This window comes from Hordeum vulgare, chromosome 7H, assembly GCF_904849725.1.
Source record: "Hordeum vulgare subsp. vulgare chromosome 7H, MorexV3_pseudomolecules_assembly, whole genome shotgun sequence".
NCBI classification, from domain to species: Eukaryota; Viridiplantae; Streptophyta; class Magnoliopsida; order Poales; family Poaceae; genus Hordeum; species Hordeum vulgare.
The window spans coordinates 546408709-546430267 of NC_058524.1; the positions used below are offsets into that span (position 1 = coordinate 546408709).

The 21559-nt window shown below is 45.7% G+C and overlaps 2 protein-coding genes across 3 annotated transcripts; both read right to left on the reverse strand.

The window, feature by feature from the left end:
* Window positions 1–3471: 3471 nt before the first annotated feature.
* LOC123411553 (peroxiredoxin-2E-1, chloroplastic-like) lies at window positions 3472–4602 on the reverse strand. The gene has a single exon (XM_045104518.1). The coding sequence runs from the start codon at window positions 4486–4488 to the stop codon at window positions 3805–3807; it is 684 nt and encodes a 227-aa protein (XP_044960453.1). The 5' UTR covers window positions 4489–4602; the 3' UTR covers window positions 3472–3804.
* Window positions 4603–6841: 2239 nt separating this feature from the next.
* LOC123411551 lies at window positions 6842–14177 on the reverse strand. 2 transcript variants are annotated; one of them, XM_045104517.1, is made up of 6 exons: window positions 13910–14176; window positions 13147–13740; window positions 11088–11398; window positions 10908–10970; window positions 9717–10228; window positions 6842–7928 (listed from the first exon to the last, which is right to left on the reverse strand). In XM_045104517.1, the coding sequence occupies exons 2-6, from the start codon at window positions 13689–13691 to the stop codon at window positions 7080–7082; spliced, it is 2280 nt and encodes a 759-aa protein (XP_044960452.1). In that variant the 5' UTR covers window positions 13692–13740; window positions 13910–14176; the 3' UTR covers window positions 6842–7079. The 2 variants fall into 2 exon arrangements, with proteins under 2 accessions (XP_044960452.1, XP_044960451.1); XM_045104516.1 differs by having other exon boundaries at window positions 10908–11398; window positions 13910–14177.
* Between the last annotated feature and the right edge of the window lie 7382 nt (window positions 14178–21559).

Consider the following 21559-nt stretch of genomic DNA (forward strand, 5'->3'; position numbering starts at 1 on the left):
TGCCGGACGACAAGGCACCAGGTCCGGACGGTTTCACAGGAGCTTTCTTTAAGTCTTGTTGGTCGATCATCAAACTGGACATGATGAATGCGATCAATGCCTTCTCGAATCTGCAAACCACACACCTGCACTGGTTAAACTCGGCAAACATTGTGCTTTTACCCAAAAAAGACGGCGCAGAAGATATTTCAGATTTTCGCCCAATAAGCCTCATACATGCCTTCACAAAGATTCTGTCCAAAATCATGGCATCTCGGCTAGCCCCCTTCATGAATGAATTAATCTCTCATTCTCAAAGTGCTTTCATCAAATCAAGAAGCATCCACGATAATTTCATGTTTGTACGGGGCTTTGTCCGCCGTCTACATAGGAACAAGACTCCTTCATTGCTGCTTAAGTTGGACATTAAGAAGGCCTTTGACTCCATCCGTTGGGACTATATTCTGGACTTGCTACAACGCCGCGGGTTCCCTCCCAGATTTAGAAACTGGATTACCGCCATTTGGGCTTCCTCATCTTCGAGGGTCCTAATCAATGGTATCCCGGGCGAGCCAATAAAACTTGGAAGAGGGCTTCGACAGGGTGACTCCCTGTCTCTGTTGCCGTTCGTCATCGCTATTGATCCTTTACAGCAGCTTCTTGATAAGGCCACTGATCTTGGCCTTCTACACCGTCTTCGTGGTCGGGCTTCCACTATGCACACTTCTCTCTACGCCGACGACGCTGCTATCTTCATGGCTCCTATCAAAGAGGATATCCAGAATCTTGCAGCAATTCTTGCTAACTTTGGGGAGGTCTCAGGACTCAAGGCTAACCCTCACAAGAGTATTGTGGCACCCATTCACTGTGGGAACGTTGACCTTGAGGACATTCTTCAAAGCTTCCCTGCCACTACAGCTGCTTTCCCTTTGCGTTATCTTGGCCTACCTCTGTCCACACACAAACTTAAGAAATCTGATTGTCAATTTCTGGTGGACAAGGTGGCTAGAAAACTTCCCCCATGGCAAGGATGGAACATTAACATCGCGGGGAGAACCACCCTGGTCAAATCCGTCCTATCCTCTCTAGCCATATACTTCATCACCGCACTCAACATTCCGGCAGGGACCTCCGCAGAAATAACGAAGATTCAGAGGGCCTTCTTATGGGCAGGCACCAACTCGGTCACTGAAGGTCAATGTAAGGTCAACTGGAAGTTGGTTTGTAGACCATTACATCTTGGCGGATTGGGGATTCTTGATCTAGACAAATTTTCCAAAGCCCTCAGACTACGATGGTTGTGGTTTCAGTGGGCTCATCCAGAAAGGGCGTGGGTCGGGTTTGACATCCCGTGCGGAGATGACGACATGGACTTGTTCTACTCTGCCACAACGGTGATCATAGGGGATGGCAAGAAAGCGAGTTTCTGGTTCGCTCCTTGGTTACAAGGGCAAAAACCAAAGGACTTGGCTCCGGACATCTTCGCCCTTTCCAAGCACAAGGCGGCATGTGTGGCTCCCGCGCTGACGAACGATGCTTGGATTAGTCGCATCGGTCACTGAAGGTCAATGTAAGGTCAACTGGAAGTTGGTTTGTAGACCATTACATCTTGGCGGATTGGGGATTCTTGATCTAGACAAATTTTCCAAAGCCCTCAGACTACGATGGTTGTGGTTTCAGTGGGCTCATCCAGAAAGGGCGTGGGTCGGGTTTGACATCCCGTGCGGAGATGACGACATGGACTTGTTCTACTCTGCCACAACGGTGATCATAGGGGATGGCAAGAAAGCGAGTTTCTGGTTCGCTCCTTGGTTACAAGGGCAAAAACCAAAGGACTTGGCTCCGGACATCTTCGCCCTTTCCAAGCACAAGGCGGCATGTGTGGCTCCCGCGCTGACGAACGATGCTTGGATTAGTCGCATCGACATGCAGAGAGGGTTCTCTCTGGAGGCCATACAACAATTCATCAATCTATGGACCAAGATTCAGGAGGTTCATTTGGAGGGCGGCACGGAGGATGCCATTCGATGAAAATTCACGGTGGACGGTCGCTACACTGCCGCCACGGCTTACCAGATGCAATTTGCGGGGGCGATCAAATCTGACATGCCCACGAGGGTATGGAAGGTTTGGGCGCCGCCAAAAATTAAACTATTCTCATGGCTAATTATACAAGACAGAGCGTGGACTGCCGATAGACTAACCCGTAGGGGTTGGCCAAATTGTGGCCTTTGTCAACTATGCAAGGCTGTTCCTGAAACTGCTTCACATCTCTTTTTTAAATGCCGCTACTCGGTCAGGATTTGGAACTCCATCTGCGGATGGCTTGGGTTGCAATCGCACACTAATGTTTGGGCTGATCTTCCGTCTGTGAACAATTGTTGGGATGCTCACGGTCACATCGGCACGCACAAAAAGGCTTTCAAATCTATGATGATGCTTGTCTGTTGGGCGATTTGAAACGAGAGAAATGCTAGTGTTTTTCAGAACAAGGCATCCTTACCTTTCCATGTCGTGACTACCATCAAGGCTGACGTAAAATTATGGACGAAAGCGGGCGCTAAGTCTTTGGAGAGTATTATCCCAGGAGAATAAGTAATTTCTGTCTTTTAGCTTGGCTTGTGTGGTCATGTAATCGCTATTCTATGCTACTTTCTTCTTGATTAATGCAAGAGGCAAATCTTTTGCCTCTGTTTAAAAAAAAAAAAGTTTTGGTCGTGCAGCAAGTCCATGCATGTTTTGTTTGTACTTTTTGGTCGACGGACATGTTTTTGGTTGAAGAATATGCTGTACTCGTGTTTGACATACCTTAGGTAGTTATACTAGTCAACTAAAAAATACACCACCTATTTTTTTCAAAGAAACTAGACTTTTCGTCGAAAAAAATGCATGCGTACAGCGTAACTAATGATCCTCCGCGAGTCACCATCTTCAGGGGCGTTCTGTTGCTCTTTAGACGAAACCATGGATCTTCAGCTGAGCTTTGGCCTCAGGCCATTGTGCAATCTGGCATAACAACACCAGAAGGTGTCTATGATGGACGGATTTGTATACTAGGCCGTTGTATCCCCTCAGGTAATCGCAGCATAAGCGTTGATCTTCTCAATCTATACTTCTCTGGTCTAGTTATACAGAAAAGGAATGATCTTCTCAATCTATACTTCTCTTGTCTAGTTATACAGAAAAAGAATAGCACCGTGAAATTAAAAGAAATGGTTTGAATGCCCGTTGATATATAATGGGTTTGAAGATCCTTTGCTCATGCCAAGAGGGAGATGACCCCTGGCCCTGGCTTCGGCTTCCTGAATCTATGCACAATTTCAACACTGGCTGTAGGCTGTAGCTTCATGAAAAAACAACGAAGGTAGGAAGTATGTTCCATTAACATATCCATCATCGCAGATTCACAACCTGGTAGCAACGCTGGTGCGCATCACAACCTTAATTTTCCTGCATATAAACGGAGCCACGGTAGGTACTACAGCCGTGCCATCACGAATACGAATCATTATGGTACGATGCAAACAACAAGCACAAGTTGACATTCCATTCCATGCCAGGTTGCAAACCAGGACACGGCCACGACAGATTCATAGTTCTCCAGAAACTTCGCAAAGCTACGCTGCACTACTCAGTACTCGCCACCGCACATCGAGGTGACAGCAGCAGCAGCAGCAAAGACAGTCCGCCGCTGCCGCACCGATTATTATTATTCAGGGAAAAACGAAGCAAAAAAGGCCTTCATCAGGAAACAGAGGACGAACCGAGCCGATGGCGATGACTCGACGGGCATGGCGAGGGCGGAGGGGTGTCGCGGCTCAGGCCTCAGAGCGCCTTGAGCATGTCCTCGGCGCTGCTGTTGGTGAAGGCGCCGCCTTCCTCGAGGTTGAGCACCTTGACGACGCCGTCGTCGGCGAGCAGCGCGTAGCGGCGCGACCGGACGCCGAGCCCCACAGGCTTGTCCGACAGGTCCAGCTCCACGCCCATGGCGCGGGTCAGCTCGCCGTTGCCGTCCGACAGGAGCAGCACCTCGTCGCCGACGCCGAGGCTCTCCTTCCACGCGCGCATCACGAAGGCGTCGTTGACGGAGACGCAGGCGACGGTGTCCACCCCCTTGGCGCGCAGCTCCCCGGCCCTGGCCACGAACCCCGGGAGGTGCTTCTGGGTGCAGGTGGGCGTGAAGGCGCCTGGGACCGCGAAGAGGACCACCTTCTTCCCCGCGGTGAGATCGCGGACCGTCACCGTCTTCAGCTCGCCGTCGGGGGAGTCGAAGTAGGAGAGCGTCGCGTCCGGGAGCCGGTCGCCGACCGCGATGGCCGTCGCGGCGGCCGGGGACGCGGTCGCGGAGACGGCCCGCGTCGCCGCGCGGGGCAGGGGCCCGGCGCGGAGGGGCGCGAGGCGGCGGGCGGAGAAGGAGAGGGAGGAGGAGGGGCCGCGCGAGAGGAGCGCGCGCCTGGCCCCCGCGGCGGCGGCGGTGGCCGAGAGGGTGGCGAGGGCGGAGGTGGCCATGGAGATGGAGATGGAGGGAGGCGGCTAGGTGTTCGAGGGAATGCGTTGTCTGTTGTTGTTTGACTTGGGGGCGAGCGAGGCTAGGGTGGGGGATTTGGGGAGCGTGAGTCCGACTCCGAGCGGCGGGGGTTGGCCCTATGTGGGGTGAGGTGGGGGGTGGGTGGAGAAAGCACGGCGGCAGGAGGTGGCTTTTGCCTATTGCTTTGCTGGGCAAGAACAATTTCTCTATCAAGAGAACGTTCATCTGTCCTTTTCTAAAAATTTTAACAAAATGAAATAAATAGTAGACAAAATCTGGAGGTTGACGGATTGTTTGTTCAAAAATGTAGAGCTCATTTCGTGAATTTGTACAAAGACGAGACGAGACGAGGTGAATTTCATGGGGTGGGTCCGCTTCCACAATTAACCCCGACCACTAGCGGCCACGTACTTGTAGCGCCAGTTGATACCAAAAGGAATGGAAGATGATGGCACTGCATGTTAAGTTTCTCATTCCATGATTCGTAGCTCGTACAGATGATAAGCTTGTATAGATGAATCTGCAGAGTTCAGACTCTGTATTTGCAGGAGTATGTTCTTTTCCCACAAGGATCGATCATCATTGCCTCATTGGCCAAATCTGCAGTTTGGTAAGTAGTTGCTGGTTCGTGTGATCTAAATAACACGAAATAAATGGTCCGGAGAAACGTCTCATAAAGATACTTTCAATCTCATCAGGACGAGTCTACTCTGCCAGTAATTTTCCACTTGAGCACTTCTCGACACAAAGCAGCGTTTTGTTCAACTTTGGTAAGGGGCTTGATCAGCAGTTTTGATGTTCCGCGAAACCAGAGATACTCTGAAACTGAAAGCAAGGAAAGAGACATGTCAAAACCTTTCTAGCCTTCTCTTCATTTTCAGAAATAACTGAAAAATAGATTACAAACCTCAATTTCCTTCAGAGTAAATATAAGGGTGAAAATGGACTGCTTGATAAGATGACTGGTATCAGGGGTAAGCATACAAGACTTCAACCATCTGCAGGGCAGCATATGTATAATAAGTAAAACAACAAAGAATGAAGCTTCCACCATAATATTTGCAATCCATGCATACACTAAAAGGTGCAGAGAAAGCAGAAACTGCAGGTGCTGGGATTTTCAGAAGCTTCTTTCCCACAAAATTTTGGGTCCAGTTTTAGCTCTTCAGAATCTGAATAAAGTTTAGCCAGCATTACTTAATTTCAAATTGATGAGGATATTTATTAGCACAAGTAATACTCTTCGACAGTAAATCACCGGATGCATCAGCCAGTCTCCACACCCTGCACCAGATCACTATCACGCGCCTCCGTCAGCAAAGGCTGAACTTCTTCAGCTAAGGCATCAATCTATTCCATCACTAACATTTACGTCGGCGCACATGACATTTAATGGCACAAGCAGTGGCAACAATTTTCTCTTTTTTTCGCTGATAAGTTAAGATTCAGAAAACTGCATATATGGAGGAAGCATCAGACACTGCCTTGCTTTTCCAAACAGAGAAGAAAAGCCCAACATCAAATTCCAACTAAGAGGAAGGGATATGCGATAAGAGATATGACCGAGCAGTTCAACCAAGTTCTACGGAAGTATGGACAAGTTGGATCAATTTTGCCTGAGTTAAAACTTAAGCATTTTCAATATGACTATTTACTGATGCCACAGACAGACCATGTATCTAGTATGCATGCCCATGTCAAATCAAATGTAGACAGAAAAGCATGCTGACACTTAGGACTGAGTTTGAACGGTCATAAAGCTAGGACACGATCTGTTCCATGACATAAGCTATATGTGGCATAATATATCACAGGTTGCAAACTGTTACAAAAGTATTGGTTAGAAGAATGTACCTGTCAAAGGAGAGGTTGTGCTTCTTCCATTATCAATGTAACTTTTTCTGGGACTAAAGGCTTTGTTGTTGTTAAGCTTTTCTGAACACCATTTTCCTCTCTTCCTAGAAGGGTAAATATTTCAACCAGTGCATCCAAGCTTACTCCTCATTGTCCTCTCATTCCCTGTCACAGAGAATTAAGCCTTCTTCTTTTCTCGAATGGGAATTAAGCCTTGTTTTCACAGTCTCTGTAAAGTGGACTAAATGAAGGTGCAAGGAGAGGATCTTTTGGTGTCATATAAATCATTGTCTCCATCAGGAGACCAGACTGATTCACCTCAACTAATGAATTATGGGGCACATAATATTATCGTCTTCAACCTGCAATATAGAAGGCTGGAAGTCCAGCCTGACTCAAGCATCGCCAACCAAGGGGGGCAACAAATGCTAGGTGAATACAACCGTAAGTATGAAAACTGAACAAACAATGCAGTAGAGAGACACCAAGTGCAAGCATATTTGCATCACAAGCTCAGCAAAGAACAACTATACATAAGTAGCATATTTTTAGTTTGGTGACCCAAACTAAAAGGTTAGGAATATCTACACTAAATTACTTTGCGAGAAGCCGCTGTCAATATAGCTATGAACTTCAACAAGACGAAAGGGATAGATTGATAAACAAGACCTGTTTCCCATAATTACACTACCCTGAATTTGAGCAGTCCGGTTTTGCTTCAGTAAACCTTAGGCTTCCGTACCCTTTGACTCCTCCTGCTGTTCACCTCCACCAAGATAGCTTTCTCAATCCTAAGATTGGTGTGGATGTTTTCACTCATCTCCTTCCTTGCAGGTGCGGACGAGTTTCCAGCTGCCTGCTTCTCTCCATCTGGGGATGACTTTCCTATCTTCAACTTCGCAGCTGTGAATGTGTTTCCAGCTGCCTGCTTCTTTCCATCTGAGGATGAGTTCCCCATTTTGGGCTTCTTTGCAGCTGATGATGAGTTTGCAGCTGCCTGCTTTTTTCCATCTGACGATGAGTTCCCTGTTTTCGGAGTCTTTGCGGCTGGGGATGAGTTTCCAGTTTTCTGCGCCTTTGCAGCTGAGGATGAGTTCCCAATTTTCAGCTTCTCTGCAGCTGAACAAGAATTCCCAGGGTTCGAATTCTTTGAAGGAGACTGAATGTCCACGGTTTTCTGCTTCTTTGAGCCAGCATTCTCGTTTTCGGCGCAGGGTGTGGTCTGAGCTTTCTGCTTTGCAGAAGGTGTTTCGGAGGCCTCTTTATTGTGGTTCTTGGATGCAGCTTCAGAACCCATATCTTCTGTCTTGGGTGTCCTTCCACGTTTCTTTCCAGAGTAGACATGCTTCAAAACTGGCAGTTTTTCAGTAATTACTTCTTGCTTAACCAGTGGGACCAAATTTTTCTCGGCTTCCACTGGTTCAGAGGTATTCCCAACTTCTGATAGAGCAGTTTTAGCAACATTCTCAGTAAGCAATGGTAATTTCTCCAGTGGATGCTTGGCGTTCTCAAACGGCTGATACCCATCTTTGGCTCCTCGGTTGTCTATGAGGATATCGTCAGTGTTCTGTGAAAAGAAACAGCAACAGTATTAACTAAATGCACATGCAGAAGTATTACTAAAGGAGCTAACTTATTAAGAAAGGGATTCCAAGACTTAATTATAGTTCTTGTGTCACAGGGAAGACGGTGTTTCGGGGTTCGGGGGTGGGGGTGGGGGATCAGAGTGAGTGAAATGCGCCATTAGTCCATTAACTCAAACTATTGCACACTTTAGGCCAAGAACTCGGAAAATGATCGATTTAAGCTATAAACTCGTTAATTTGATCAGTTGAGGCCAAAACAAATCCGGGAGATAAAAAACATTCATGTGGCTACCACGTCGGCATATCTTGGACCGCTCGTGCTTGGGTAAATTTCAGAGGGTGTCTTTTTGCAAAATATGACGTCACAATTTAGCTAAAAGCGTATTTAAAAAGAATAGTGGGAGTCGAACCTAGGCCTTTGGGAAAATAAGTGACACCTCCAACCACTAGAATGCACACTATTTTATTGATAAAGAAAGTTATTTCTTTCTTGTTTAATGACTCTAATCGGATGGAAGCTTAGTATATATCACAAGCTTTACCCCTAAAAGAATTATATAGAATCACGGCTCATGTTGACTAATTGTGCGTACGTTGTTCTGATGTGTTGTGGTCCTTCAGCCTCAGCCTTCTCCAGAACTAGAGAAGAACTTAATTAGGCGAGGCGAACCATCATTACATCCTCTTTCTATTTTGTACATGCAAATTAAATCAAGATATGTCTGGCCAGCTAAGCTGCTAGTTCTAGCGAACGAGATACCGCAAGCGTCCACAATGTGTACATATTTGCTTCTTCTCCTCTCCTTGTTCGGGAAATAAACAATGGTGGTTATGTCATACTGCTTTTTTTCTTTTTTAGCTGCAAAATAGTTGTCCTGCTATTTGATTTTCATTTTTTGCTAGTATGATGCATGGTTCTTTTTTTTTTTGCGATGAACCTATTTGCATCCTAGCGGTCAGCACATCACGTTCCTTTACTTAGGGCGCCCATTCAAGCCTACCTGATGCCCAATGTCTTCTATTTTTTCAATGCAAATAACATCAACAATTGGCTGATTTTTTTAAAAAACAATTAACCATACCATATAGAAATAATTGATTAACCTGATTTATACCAAATTAGTGTGCATTCTAGTGGATCAAGGAGTCACTTACATTCTGTAAGGCATAAGGTTCAATTCCCACTCAACACACTGCTCACTTATCTTTTTTTAAATGTGCCATTAGCTAAATTGTGACAGCTTCTTTTGCAAAAATCACCCTGTAAAATTAATCCAAGCGTGAGCGGTTTAAGATACGCCGACGTGGCAGCCATGTGGACGGCTTTTTTCTCTCCCGGATCGGTTTTGACCTTATCTGGTCAAATAAATGAGTTTACGGCCTAAATCAATTATTTTCTGAGTTCTTGGCCTAAAGTGTGCAACGAGTTTGAGTTAATGGACTAATGGCACATTTAACTCGATCAGAGTTCACAAGCAGAGGAGTCATCTGTACAATATTTCCACAGCAGTGTAGCGCTTGTTATATATTCTATATACTTCATAGTTAGGGTTTTCTAAATCAAAGTCCTATACATACAAGCCATAGGTGGATGTGTATTCCATTTCATAATAATATCTTTAAATACAACTGAGATGAACCAAATTCACCACAACTGAACAAGATCAAAGCAATGGACTTGGCAATTGATAAACATGGGAATAAGCTAAGCACCATGCAACAAAACAAAGAAGAAACATCTGTTAACGGACCAAGGAGCAAGGACTTACTTCTTTGCACAAATCTCCCAAATGACCATTTGGTAAGGAACTTTCAACAGCTAGGAGTAGGTCCACTGTGATGTCTTTCTTATGTACCTGGCTCCTCCCTGGAGCTTTTTCTTCACTATTCCCCTGTGGATCTTCTGTTAGACAATCAGTTGCCCTCTTAGACAATGTGGGTTTTACTGACAGAGTTGGTCTATCCTCCTGCTCCAGCAAAATGTTTAGCTTCTTCTTTTTCTGTGGCTTACCATACCGATCATTCTCAGGAGAGAATGCACGCTTTTGTATCCTTTGCCTCTTCTCAGCCACCTTGACCTGGTCATGATCCATGAAAGATGCCAACTTTGCTTGTTTAGAACGAGCCTTGCTAAGACGCTCTTGTAGACGATGAACTCGAGACTGGATACCACCAATTTTCATGAGAACTTTTTGTAACACAAATTGGTTGGAAACCATATCATGTTCCTTGGACGCAGGCAAACCAACAATTTCGAGGCGACGTCTAGTATCATCCCCAACTGCATTAGGACTAGATCAAATAAACAGATAGCACTTGCAACAAGTCAACAACGGGATTACTTAAAACCCAAAGGGTAGGCAGTAAAGATGCATTTGCATTTTCTACACTGCAACCCAATAAATCCCTAAACAGCTGCAATGTACTATGCTTAACTGATTCATCGGACAATAGGATGTTAACAGTTAACACTAACTCTAAGATTTATGAATCAGTTAGATGCAGGGAACGCACATCAAGATATAGCTGTATACTTATTTACTTGGTTACTTCACAAACAATCAGGTCAGCTATCTTGATAAAATAAAAACACTCATTAACACGATGCCCTGAACAATTTTACCTAGTGTATGAAGAAGGTGCCAGTAGGTCTGTCGGCTTTCTTACAGTGAACATGCACCTAGCAAAATGAATTCCACAGATGTTTGCTGGTTGCAGAGCACTGAAATGTGTCGTACTGTAAATAGCTAATGAAAGACTGCAGTTTTTAGCTTCCTAATGATCAGCTAATTAACTGCTGGCATGTGACTATAACACAAATGAAGGTGCCCTAATATAAGCAAGCATTTTCTCTCGGTTAAGTAACGTGGCAGCTCGACTTAATGTAAAATTTTGCTAGGTAGTAAATAATTCTGTGTTAACTCCAGCAAAGAGTTTGCAAATGATCACCATATCCATACCTTGACCATGACTATCGTCGTCAATTAAGAGGCCATCTGCTTCAGCTCCCTTGTTTTGTTTATCTGTAGAAGACAAGAATAATCTCATTATTACGAATAGTATCCTGCTGCAAAACATAGACAACCATGGGATAAAGCGATGCACTATCCCTACAAACAGAAAATAAATAGATAGCGGACCAAAGAAGTATGATAATATCTTGTGCTTCTTGAGGTACAATGATGTGTCCACAGTGTCTTCATGTCTTTTCCGCTTTCTCCTCTCCATGCTAATATTTTCCTGGTCTCTGCAGTTCTTCCCAGATTCTTGCCTACAACCATTTGTCTTGTTTATTGCTCTCTGCAATTCTTTTTCCTGCTCGATGAGAGCAAGTTGGCTGTCATACTTTGACACTTGAGACAAAAGATCCTTCATGCGCAGCTCTAACCACTCACATCTCCACAGCATTGGGCGGACGACATTCCTCCACTCGGCAGTTACCTTTTTCTTTCTGAAAGAAAATTTACATGTGAAGAAATTGAACAAACGGAAACAAATCAGACTAGATATAATTTCTTCTAAAAGGAAATATTGCACTGAGGATGACAGGTCAGCTAGAAATTTGAAGCACACACAAGAGTAACTGAACTATCGGCTTCCTTATACTCCTACTTGTGAAGAAACAAGTGCACAACACAACATGCATTGCCGTCAGAACATCGGATGATAATTGATGTAGGCAAATATATCTCTGGAGTCTGAATGAATGTTTATCTCAACCAGGAAGTAGCTACACAGGGCTACTCTGGTGCCTAATGCTGCAGGCTGAAGATGTCGGACAAAACATCGGCTGATGTTTCAAATAAGGAAACGTGGCACAAGTTTTCTTTTAAGACAGCCTTCATATAATGCTGAGTTTCATATAAATTAGGTGTCTACATCCAAAAAGAGAGAGAAAGGGTGCTTTGAATTATTGAAGGGAAATATATGAATGTATAATTGATGTGTCAAATATATCTGTGAATCAATGTTTACTCCAAGGAACTGCCTCTTGACTAGACCCTGAGATGGTCCAGTCAATAACGTTGCAGGTGCATAGCTGAAAGGTGAACATTTTTTCTGCCGGTAGCTAGATTTTGGCCAGCAAACAAAAACCATGCTGGCCTTAATTCTATCTGTGCTTATACTCCTTGGTGCATATGGAAAACTATGAATTCCCATGTTTATCAATTGCCAAGATTTTTCAAATAGCAACTAGATCAGCATCAAGACATAACTACAGATCATGCACTTGCCTTCACAATTCAAATGAAGGCTTCTAGTTGTCTCTTGAATATCTTTTTCTGCTTATCCTTACTTCCTTGACAAATTTCAAGACATACTCGGCAAAACACATGATTGAATTGTAGGCACTGTTTTCGAGTCGAACGGCTAGTCGTCATAACTGGAAGTCAGCTCAAACACCTCGACTAGTCGAGAATGAATAGTCGATCGGCAAGGCACAACTCCTCGAGAGTAGCTACCACAGAACGACTCGTCGGCTCTTCGACTCAAAAACCTTGACTGTAGGCCCAATGTTTTCAGCAAAAACCACGACGAGATCACAAGAAAACGACACAGATCACTTATTGCTAATTTTGGAAGATAAACTACATACAGTCTTCTTTTTGTTAATTGTAACCAGCTCTGTATAAGCTATGCCCTACTATTTATTAGGGAAAGCAATAGTAGGGAAGCCGGATTGCTTATCTCCTTCTCTCTACCCCTGAGATCATATGCCTCTTGTGTGTGCCGACCAGGTTGCCATAACAGTACCTAGGAGCTGATGCCAAAGTGTATAGCCTCCTATGCATAGCTACAGCCTCTAAAGTTTGTTAGGCTCTACCAGCAATTAAAACTCTACTGCAACCTAGCTTTTACCCTGTGAAATTGCTCTGCGTACGACTTGATATTTACGATTCACGTCCGACGTTTATGATCCCACGATTACCATTGATGCATAGATCTGATCCAAGGGTGGCTGAGCAGTGTCGTACAAAGTCGTAAGAAAAATATCGTACGCATAGCACTGCTCTTTACCCTGCGAGCGCGGGAAACCCAGGGCTAAGAGTGTACAATATCAGTTACTAACTGCCTAACAGGGTACTCTACTTGTTCATTTCTTTCTCAAACAATAGAATCAGACAATCTGGAAACAGGATTGCATAATCATCCAATCAACAGCATTCAGTGCATACAAGGAACTGACAACAGACTCACCTGGGCATCAGGGAGGCTTGACCGCCATCAGCATGAGCTGAAAATGGAGAATTCACTTCCATGTCACCATTGTCTGCCTCATCACGAGTGTCAGAGTCCGCGAACGAGCTTGAGCACTCCGTGCTATCCCCTCCTCGCTCGTCAGTCGAGTCGTCCGGACTCGCCATGGGCGGCTTATAGGAGGAGGAAGCTATCCCCACAAAATCGGCACCCGCAGGCCGGGTGCAAGGGGCGAGAACGGTGCCTTCGCAGTGCTCGGGCTCGGGCTCGGATTTCACCCGCACCTTGCCCAGATTCTCCTTGGCCCCGTCGCCCTTGCCGTTGACATCCACAGCCGGGGCAGGGTCATCTGAGGAGTCGATGCCGTCCTCACAAACAGCTGTGGCCGGGTCATCTGAGCGGAATTCACCGGGCACAGAACCGCCTCCGGGAGCGACGGAACGCTCCCCGTCGTCTTCGGACTTGAGCGCGTTCTGGGTGTTGTTGCCGCCGCCGACCTCGCCCTCGACGTCCAAAGCCGGAGCCGAAGCCGAAGCCGGCGCCATGGCTGGTCGGCGAGCGACGGAGAGATCCCCGAGGCGGAATCAGAGAACCCTGCGGCGGATTACAGCAACAACCGCTGAGAAATTCGCACAAAGAGCAACCCAGCGGGCACGAAAACAGAGGACGTCGCGGGAAAAAAAAGGAAGATCCAACTGCGCATGGCACGGGCGAGAGAGACGCGAGACAGGGCAGGGCCGTAGGCGTAGGGGATTGGGCTTACCGGCGGGGCCGCGAGGGGCGGCGAACTCCGATGAATCGCCTGCGGGGGAGGATCAGGGCGACCGGAATGGGGGCTGGGGGCTGGGAATTGGGGGGTCTCGGCCCGGAGACGAGAGATCGATTTGGGGAGAGATTCCGTTGGCTCCACTGTGTTGTTGTGTTTGCGCCTGTTTCTTGCGGAGGAAGAGGAACGGGCGTCCCCGAGCGCTCGCTCGCTCTCTCTCTCTCTGTGTTTCTTTTTTTTTCCCCGCTGCTGCTCACCGTTTGATGGGGTCGGGCGAGCGAGCCGTGGAAAAGCGTCTCGCCTATGCCTGGTCTGGCGAATTATAACGGCGCAGCGCCAGCATGCCGTCACCCAGTCCTGCATTAGGCCTTCCGTAATGATAGTATCTTGGCACAATATCATAGGCAAAATGCTGACGTGGCACTATATTTATTGAGGAAAGAGGAGGTTGTTGTATCTTATTTAGGATACGGCTCTTGCACGGTATCATAGGCAAAATAACTTGTTAGACCAATCACATATTAGTATGAGGCCAAAATCATTAAATACATGCTTACTAAGATACGACACTTAACATACAATACATTAGGATGGTTGTATCTAACGATCGTATACTACCTAGGATACCGCGCTAAGAGACAATGCATTACGGAAAGCCTTACGATCTGGATACGATGGCTCGTCATTTCAACAACAACAAAAAAAGAATACGATGCCTCGTTAACTTATTGTATATCTTTTTTTTGTGTGTGTGGGTGGGGGGGGGGGGGGATTGTGTCTTTGCAAACACGAAGGTCCCACCGTTGCGGCTTGGTCCTCCTCCTATCTCCGATCCGGCGGTCTCGTCGACCGTCCGAGGAGTAGAGACCCGTTCCTTTCGTTGTTCTTAGTTAGCTCTAACAGGTCCTTGTTTTCTTAAATTTTTGATTCCATGGCAATATCGGTGGTGAGTGGAAGCGGTGATGATGCGGTGGAATAGGGTCTTTTTTCTACCTCAACAACGTCCAATCTAACACCGACGAAGGGCCTATGGGAGTAGGTCTTGCCATATTTATTACTTATCTTAGATCTTATTAGTTTGTGAGTCTATAAAAATCAGTTAACTGGTTCTTGGGACGACAACTTTGAACTTTTCTTTCAGTTTGTTTGGAGTATGGCCCGATTTCTTCAATGTCATGAATTGATGGTGAGGGATTGCGAGTATTGATGTTGGTTTTCTCCAAAGGTCATCATGTAGACCCTTAAGAGGGCGTTGTCGTGAGTGGCGAGTGTAAAACATGTTCCATTAACTACCGCACTACCACCCTCGATTTCATCGACGTTTCAGTGAAGAAGGTGAATGGGGATCTTTGAAGACTCACACGGATGTATGGTGAGCCCAACTGGCACTACAAGGAATATGGTTGATAATGACCCGCCATTTTGGTCACTGAATTGCCATTATTTATGATTAGCTAAATGTTCGTGCGTTGTCACGGAAAAAAATAACAATGTTGTACTGGTTGTATTTGTCCCCTCGCCTCCATCTCTTCTTTCGTTGGTTTAAAATTTTCTCAACACATATCTTATTTATCTTACCACACCAAGACAAATTTTGCTCTTTCTCCGCTTTATCTGAGTATATTCCTTGCTCTAGCTTCGGTGTCACTACACTACTTTATTCCAGATAGTTTCACTATGACATGATAATCTAGCCCTTATTTGTCATGTGTTATTTTTATGGATTGGTAAGGTTCATATTCATGTGCATGTTTTTCAATATTTGGATTCTGGACTATCATGCCATTCAAGTAAATGTTTCATATGATTTTCTTGAGCTAAACGTATTGTCATTGTGTGGTCAAACAAGTGTTGCATAAAGCCATAAACATACTGGTTTTGGAAGATGAAAATAAAAATGCATGAATTCTTACCGAAATATGAGGAGGATATATAGAAACTGAAGAGAGTTCAAGTGGTACATGCTTGCCCACCGAATGGAATTTTAACCAGAGATATGTGAGAAATATTCAAAGTGCATATGGAATGCCATATCATTTATTTACAAAGTCACAGAGTGAAATTTTTGGACCAAGTATACTGGACCAATTGGTCTTCTTTCAAAATTCTTTCACAAACTCGAATGTTTTTCTCCCACTTCCCTCCATTCTTGGCAATCGGCATGTTTGTAAATCCACATGTAAGTCCCATCCCAAACACAAATAGGTAAAGTTTGATGATGGTCTTCATCTTCCTTCACCGCTTCTCTATCCGGTCTTCATATGTGCCTCTAGCTTGCAGTACCTTCTTTCATATGTGTGCACATCTTCGAACTCCAAAGAATTCTAATGAAGAATTAAGAAACTTCAATCGAACCTTGCTCAATATGGTGTATTTCCTTGAGCAACCCGCACAAGTGCCTCCTCCCTTCTTCTTGGACTCCTTGAACGCGCCAACAGGCTCTCCCTGGGAGAACATGAGCTCCCACCCACAACCTCCTCGATGTTGTTGGAATCACTTGGTCTCATGTGTCAATGACCTCAGGGCGTCGCTGGTGGGAGGCAAAGGACGATTGTGTGATGTGAGTGGAGGCAGATCTAGAGGACAATAATTCAACATACTATCATAAATTTAACCTACAAACTATCATGCCATCCATATATATAAATTCAGATTAGATATCTTACTAAATATCAATACTTATCAAATAGGTAGATAATGGATATGCAATTTACTGTACATATTACACAAGACTTCGCTCAGATAGTCCTCCTCATCTTCTACCAAATTCTTTGCATCTGTTCGCTGCATTGTCCCTCCTCAAATAAAATTCACAGGTCAGTGCAAAGAGGGGTGCCATAGAGAGTTTAGAAAAAATACCTGATAGACAACACAAGCAAAAGCCTCAATCTCTATAGTAAACCCCACTAAATAGTGGCAAATAGGCCTTTTATTTCATCAGACATGGGATGAGTTGAATCGACGATCGAACCAGCTACAGGCTCTCTCTTCCTCAACTAAAAACATGTACAGAATGACTTACATTTCAAGAACTGAATTTTACCCAAGAACTTTAATCATGTCACAGAAACTATCAAAGTGTATGCATGGGGTTTATACCAAAGAGTACGGTTTAAACTCCCACCGTCCAGCTCGTCGGCCACCAGTCATCCATCGGCTTGGGCGTCGCGTGCACGCCGTCATAGCCACCGTTGTCTCCTGACACCACTTCCCTATGCAGCTGAATTTGGATGCCAGAGGAAGCTGCAGAAGTTGTCATCACAACTCACAATTTTTGCCGATTCCATGTGATTTCTAAGCAGGCGCGGTAAGAATCTAAGTTGGGGTTGCTTGGTTACCTTGTGCAAGTTGAAACTGCTCTCCCCAACTTGTATGATAATATCGCTTGGGAATTTTTGTGAACGGATCTTGCACCAACGAGTTAAAAAAGCTATAAATACCATCAAAGAATATAACACACTCCATGGGTAATCAAACTAAGCTTCATAATGTAGGAGCGGATTAATAGCAAAGAATTATATATGACCAAATGAAGCTCCTAATTAGCAGTACTAAAGTTTATAGTAGGACGCCTTCCTTAAATCAAATTATTCCATTCTTATGCAGCCTGCACCTGTGCTAGCTGACCACCCCCTTGACTGAAATCTGCCATGGCCCCATCGCTCGGTCCCCAACCCACAGTGTTGCAGATACATTCTACACTGACAGCATCCCTCTAGGGGGCTCCAAGTCGATGGATGGTTGGGCGGCGGGACTGTGGGACGGAAAGCTTCAAGAATATGACGTATGTCGCAAAGGATCATGGTTCGAGCCAGCGACTCCCTCTCTCATCGCTTCGGGCAGGGACGGAGTCCCAATTGACGTTATTCGGTTCGAGCGCTTGCCTTGCATGCTCCATCATCGACCATGACAGACACATAGGATCCATGATCAAGGTCTCTAGGAGAGCACAACGTCGTTGGTTGGTAGCATGGGGGATTGGTGGAGGCAACAAGGCGTGGGCTAAGGGAGGTGCGGGGCGTCTGTTGCGGAGGTTGAGGGGCAGAAAACGAACGATCCAATGATCCGTGATTCGGTTCGAGCGCTTGCCTTGCATGCTCCGTTGTCGACCATGACAGGCACATAGGATCCATGATCAAGGTCTCTAGGAGAGAACGACGTCGCTGGTTGGCAGCATGAGGGATTGGTGGAGGCAACAAGGCGAGGGCTGAGAGAGGTGCGGGGCATCTGTTGTGGAGATTGAGGGGCAGAAAATGAACGATCCAATGATCATGCGTGCGAGGGTTGGTTTACTGGGGTTGTGTGTGTGGGCCGTTTCCAATTTTCTTGAGATCGATCGGCGAGAGTAGGAATGAAAAGACGACGTAGGCATGGTTGGTTGAACCATCACCGCGATGAAGATGACAGACCTCCTTTAATAATAGAGATAAAGATTACTCAATATGCAAGGGGGCCTTATTTAAATTATACAAGGAAGCCTAGTGAAATCATTCGTATGGTTGTGCCTCATTCTAGCTCATGCCAACAAATTTGACTGATAAAATATTTTCCATTTTTTCCATTGTTCAAAACAAAAAAGAAAAGGAATAAAACAGGTACCTCGTACCTTCTGCCATGGAGGTTGCAACCCAACAAGGAACAATCTTAGGTGCACAAAACATCAAGTAACTGGTAATTAAGCCAAATCATGTAATAGTTCGCATTTCAATTACAGCTAGAGCTTTCAAGTTCCAACACTTGTAGAAAATATAATCAACTGATTTTGTTAACACATAAAAAATAAACTGCTTATCAGATATCCTTCCTTTCACGCATCAGTGCAACACTGCTCCAGAGAAGAACATCTAACTGCAAAGATCTCTACGGATGGGACGCAGAAATCACAAACTTCACAAAACAAACAATGAATTGGGTACTTTTTCTCTACAACCATGCATAGGAAAATGTGCTACTGCCGTACAAACAAGGGCATATCACATTGGACTCCAATTAGTTGAAGGAAGGAAGAGAAGTTGATGCCAATCCTGCCACCATGCATGGGCGGTGGATGAATATATATCCATTAATTAGTCTCATCATCAACCAGGAAACCACAAAGGTGTGGCAGAGCGAGTGGGTTAGACGAGTGTCAACCACCGAGCCTCGTAGCATGGCCAGATTCGCCAGCCCCATTATCAGTAGTCCAGTACGAATATGGCAGGATGGTTGGTGCAGAGTGGACGTCGACTGATCGGCCCATCCATATTGGTAGCGGAGGAAAGCGACCTACCCTTGGACGCGGAAAAGGAAATAAGCCCCTGGCGGCGTGGAAGAGAGAGAGGGAAAGTGTATTCTCACTGCCATATTGGTTTTAGGTAATGTGAAGGAGAGATGCGAAATGGCAGCTACCTAGCGATTGAAGCGGCGATAGTGGAGGGCTGGAGGTAGCAGGAGAAGAGATGGACGATGACAGCGGAGGAGAGATGGGAGGAACGACGCCCAGGACAAAGAGATTTGGAGATGAAAAGTGGCGTTTTAGGGGAGAACCAGAGAAGGTGGGGAGGACGTGGGTTTCTTTTCGGTTTTTCATTGGTTTGAACGTGTAGTTTTTCATCGACTGTTATCTGTGGGGGGTCACATCATGGCAATTAGAAGAAAACCAATGGGAGGTTTGCACGTACAAGGACAAGGCTCTGCGTGCGATCGAGGGGTGGGAGGGGAGGTCGAACCATCACGACGGTTGCAGATCTTCCTTTAATAGTAGATTAATAGTAGAGATTTATGACTTTCTTTTGATCAAAATAAGAGGGTCAACAGTTGGTTGTCAAGAACAAACAAAGATGAGCTTTCGTGGTTTTTTATCATGGATCCTATGACCAAAAATTATAGGTTGTAGAATCTATTGACCAAAAAATTGGTCATTACCCATGAGCCTCATCCACGTATGATCTGATGTGGCCAAGCTGACATGGCATCATCCACGTGGCACGAGGTGACGTGGCTAAAAAATGACATGGAGGCCACATATAATCTGACATGGCATTCTTAGTGGCACGACGGACCAAGCCCATAAATACAACCCATTCATTACTTTGGAGGATCTATTTTTTGTTTTCACTAGGCTGTTTTGTTAACCAAACATTATTGGGTCATGGTAATTTTGCATGCTTTTAGCAATTTTCTTAAAACTAGTTGTTCAATGCTATACCCAGTTGCATGGCCTAATTAAGTAAGAGTCATGGCCTATTTCAACTGATCTTCTATCGAGCAAGAAGATATTCACATTATAGTACATAACTCACGGCGAATCAGAAGGGCACATAATAGCTAGAAATACTTAGTATTTCATCAACTTACAACCTAACATAACATAACAGACACCATCACATCACAGGAAACTTTCATTTTGTTCTAACTTGAAGTAAGCTTCTTCAAACTTCATAATTGGAGTTGATCTACATGGACGTCAACAACACCATCAGATATGTCCTTAGAAGCTGCTAGTCATCCACGCCACCACCTTGTACTCTTAATGTATATGCAACCATACTTCAAGATGAAGACATTAGAAGCCATATCAAACATGATCATTTAAAATCAAAAAATGTTCGAAATTTTTGAGTGCAAAATACACAATTTCACTCAAACAAAATGGTATAGCAAATGGTATAGAAATGTCCTGTTAGTTTAAATATGCCATTCTGCTTGTCTGCTCGGGAAGACTCCCGGGGCGGCGGGATGGATCTACCGGCTCCTGGGCAGGGCACATCTACTCAGGCTCCTGCTCGAAAAATGGTCAGGCTCGTCAATGGAGGACGAGGACGAAGGTATGGTCGCAGTGAAGGGAAGGGGGAGGGGAGCAGCACGTGCGCTGCAGTCGGCCCGCCTCAGCCCGGAGACGATGACGTGTGGGCCGGAGACGAGGATCATGGACTCTGCTTCGGCCTCGTGCAGCGCCGGCGTGGGTTTTGGCGTGGGGTCGGAGCTGGCTAGGTGACGTAGAGGACCGCTGGAGGCATGCCGGCGGCGAAGACGATGCCTCGCCCCAAACCCTAGCCGCGGGGGACGGATTGAGTGCAAGCGTTGGAGGCGGGGAGGGACGGATATAGATGGAGGGATTGACGATGGAGGGCGGGGTGAGCTCCGCAGCTGGCTGCGCGCAGGCCATGGCCGCCGTATCTCGCCGAAATAAGGTCAACGGTGGTGACGGCTAACCCTAGGGTGCGGGAGAGCAGAGATGAGATGTGGGTGTGGGGGAGAGTGCGATGGGAGATGTCGTGATTCCACAATGCTCCCCAAGATGCCACTAAGGCCACCGTAATCTCCTCACGCCCTCGCACAATGCAAGATGCTGTGATTCCACTAAGGGACCCTTGAGGGCGGTCACCGAACCCGTACAAATGGCAACCCTTGGGGCGGTCACCGGTACCCGTACAAATTGCTCGGGGCAATCTCCACAACCTAATTGGAGACCCCGACAGTTGCTCGGAGCTTTACACCACAATGATTGAGCTCCGAGACACCACCAAGCTTCTAGGACGCCAAAGCATCCACGAAGAACAATCTCTAGGGTACTAAGTACCAAAGGGTAATAAGCTTCTCAACTTCTCACTTCCACGTATCACCGTGGAGAACTCAAACCGATGCAACTAATGCAATGGCAAGAAC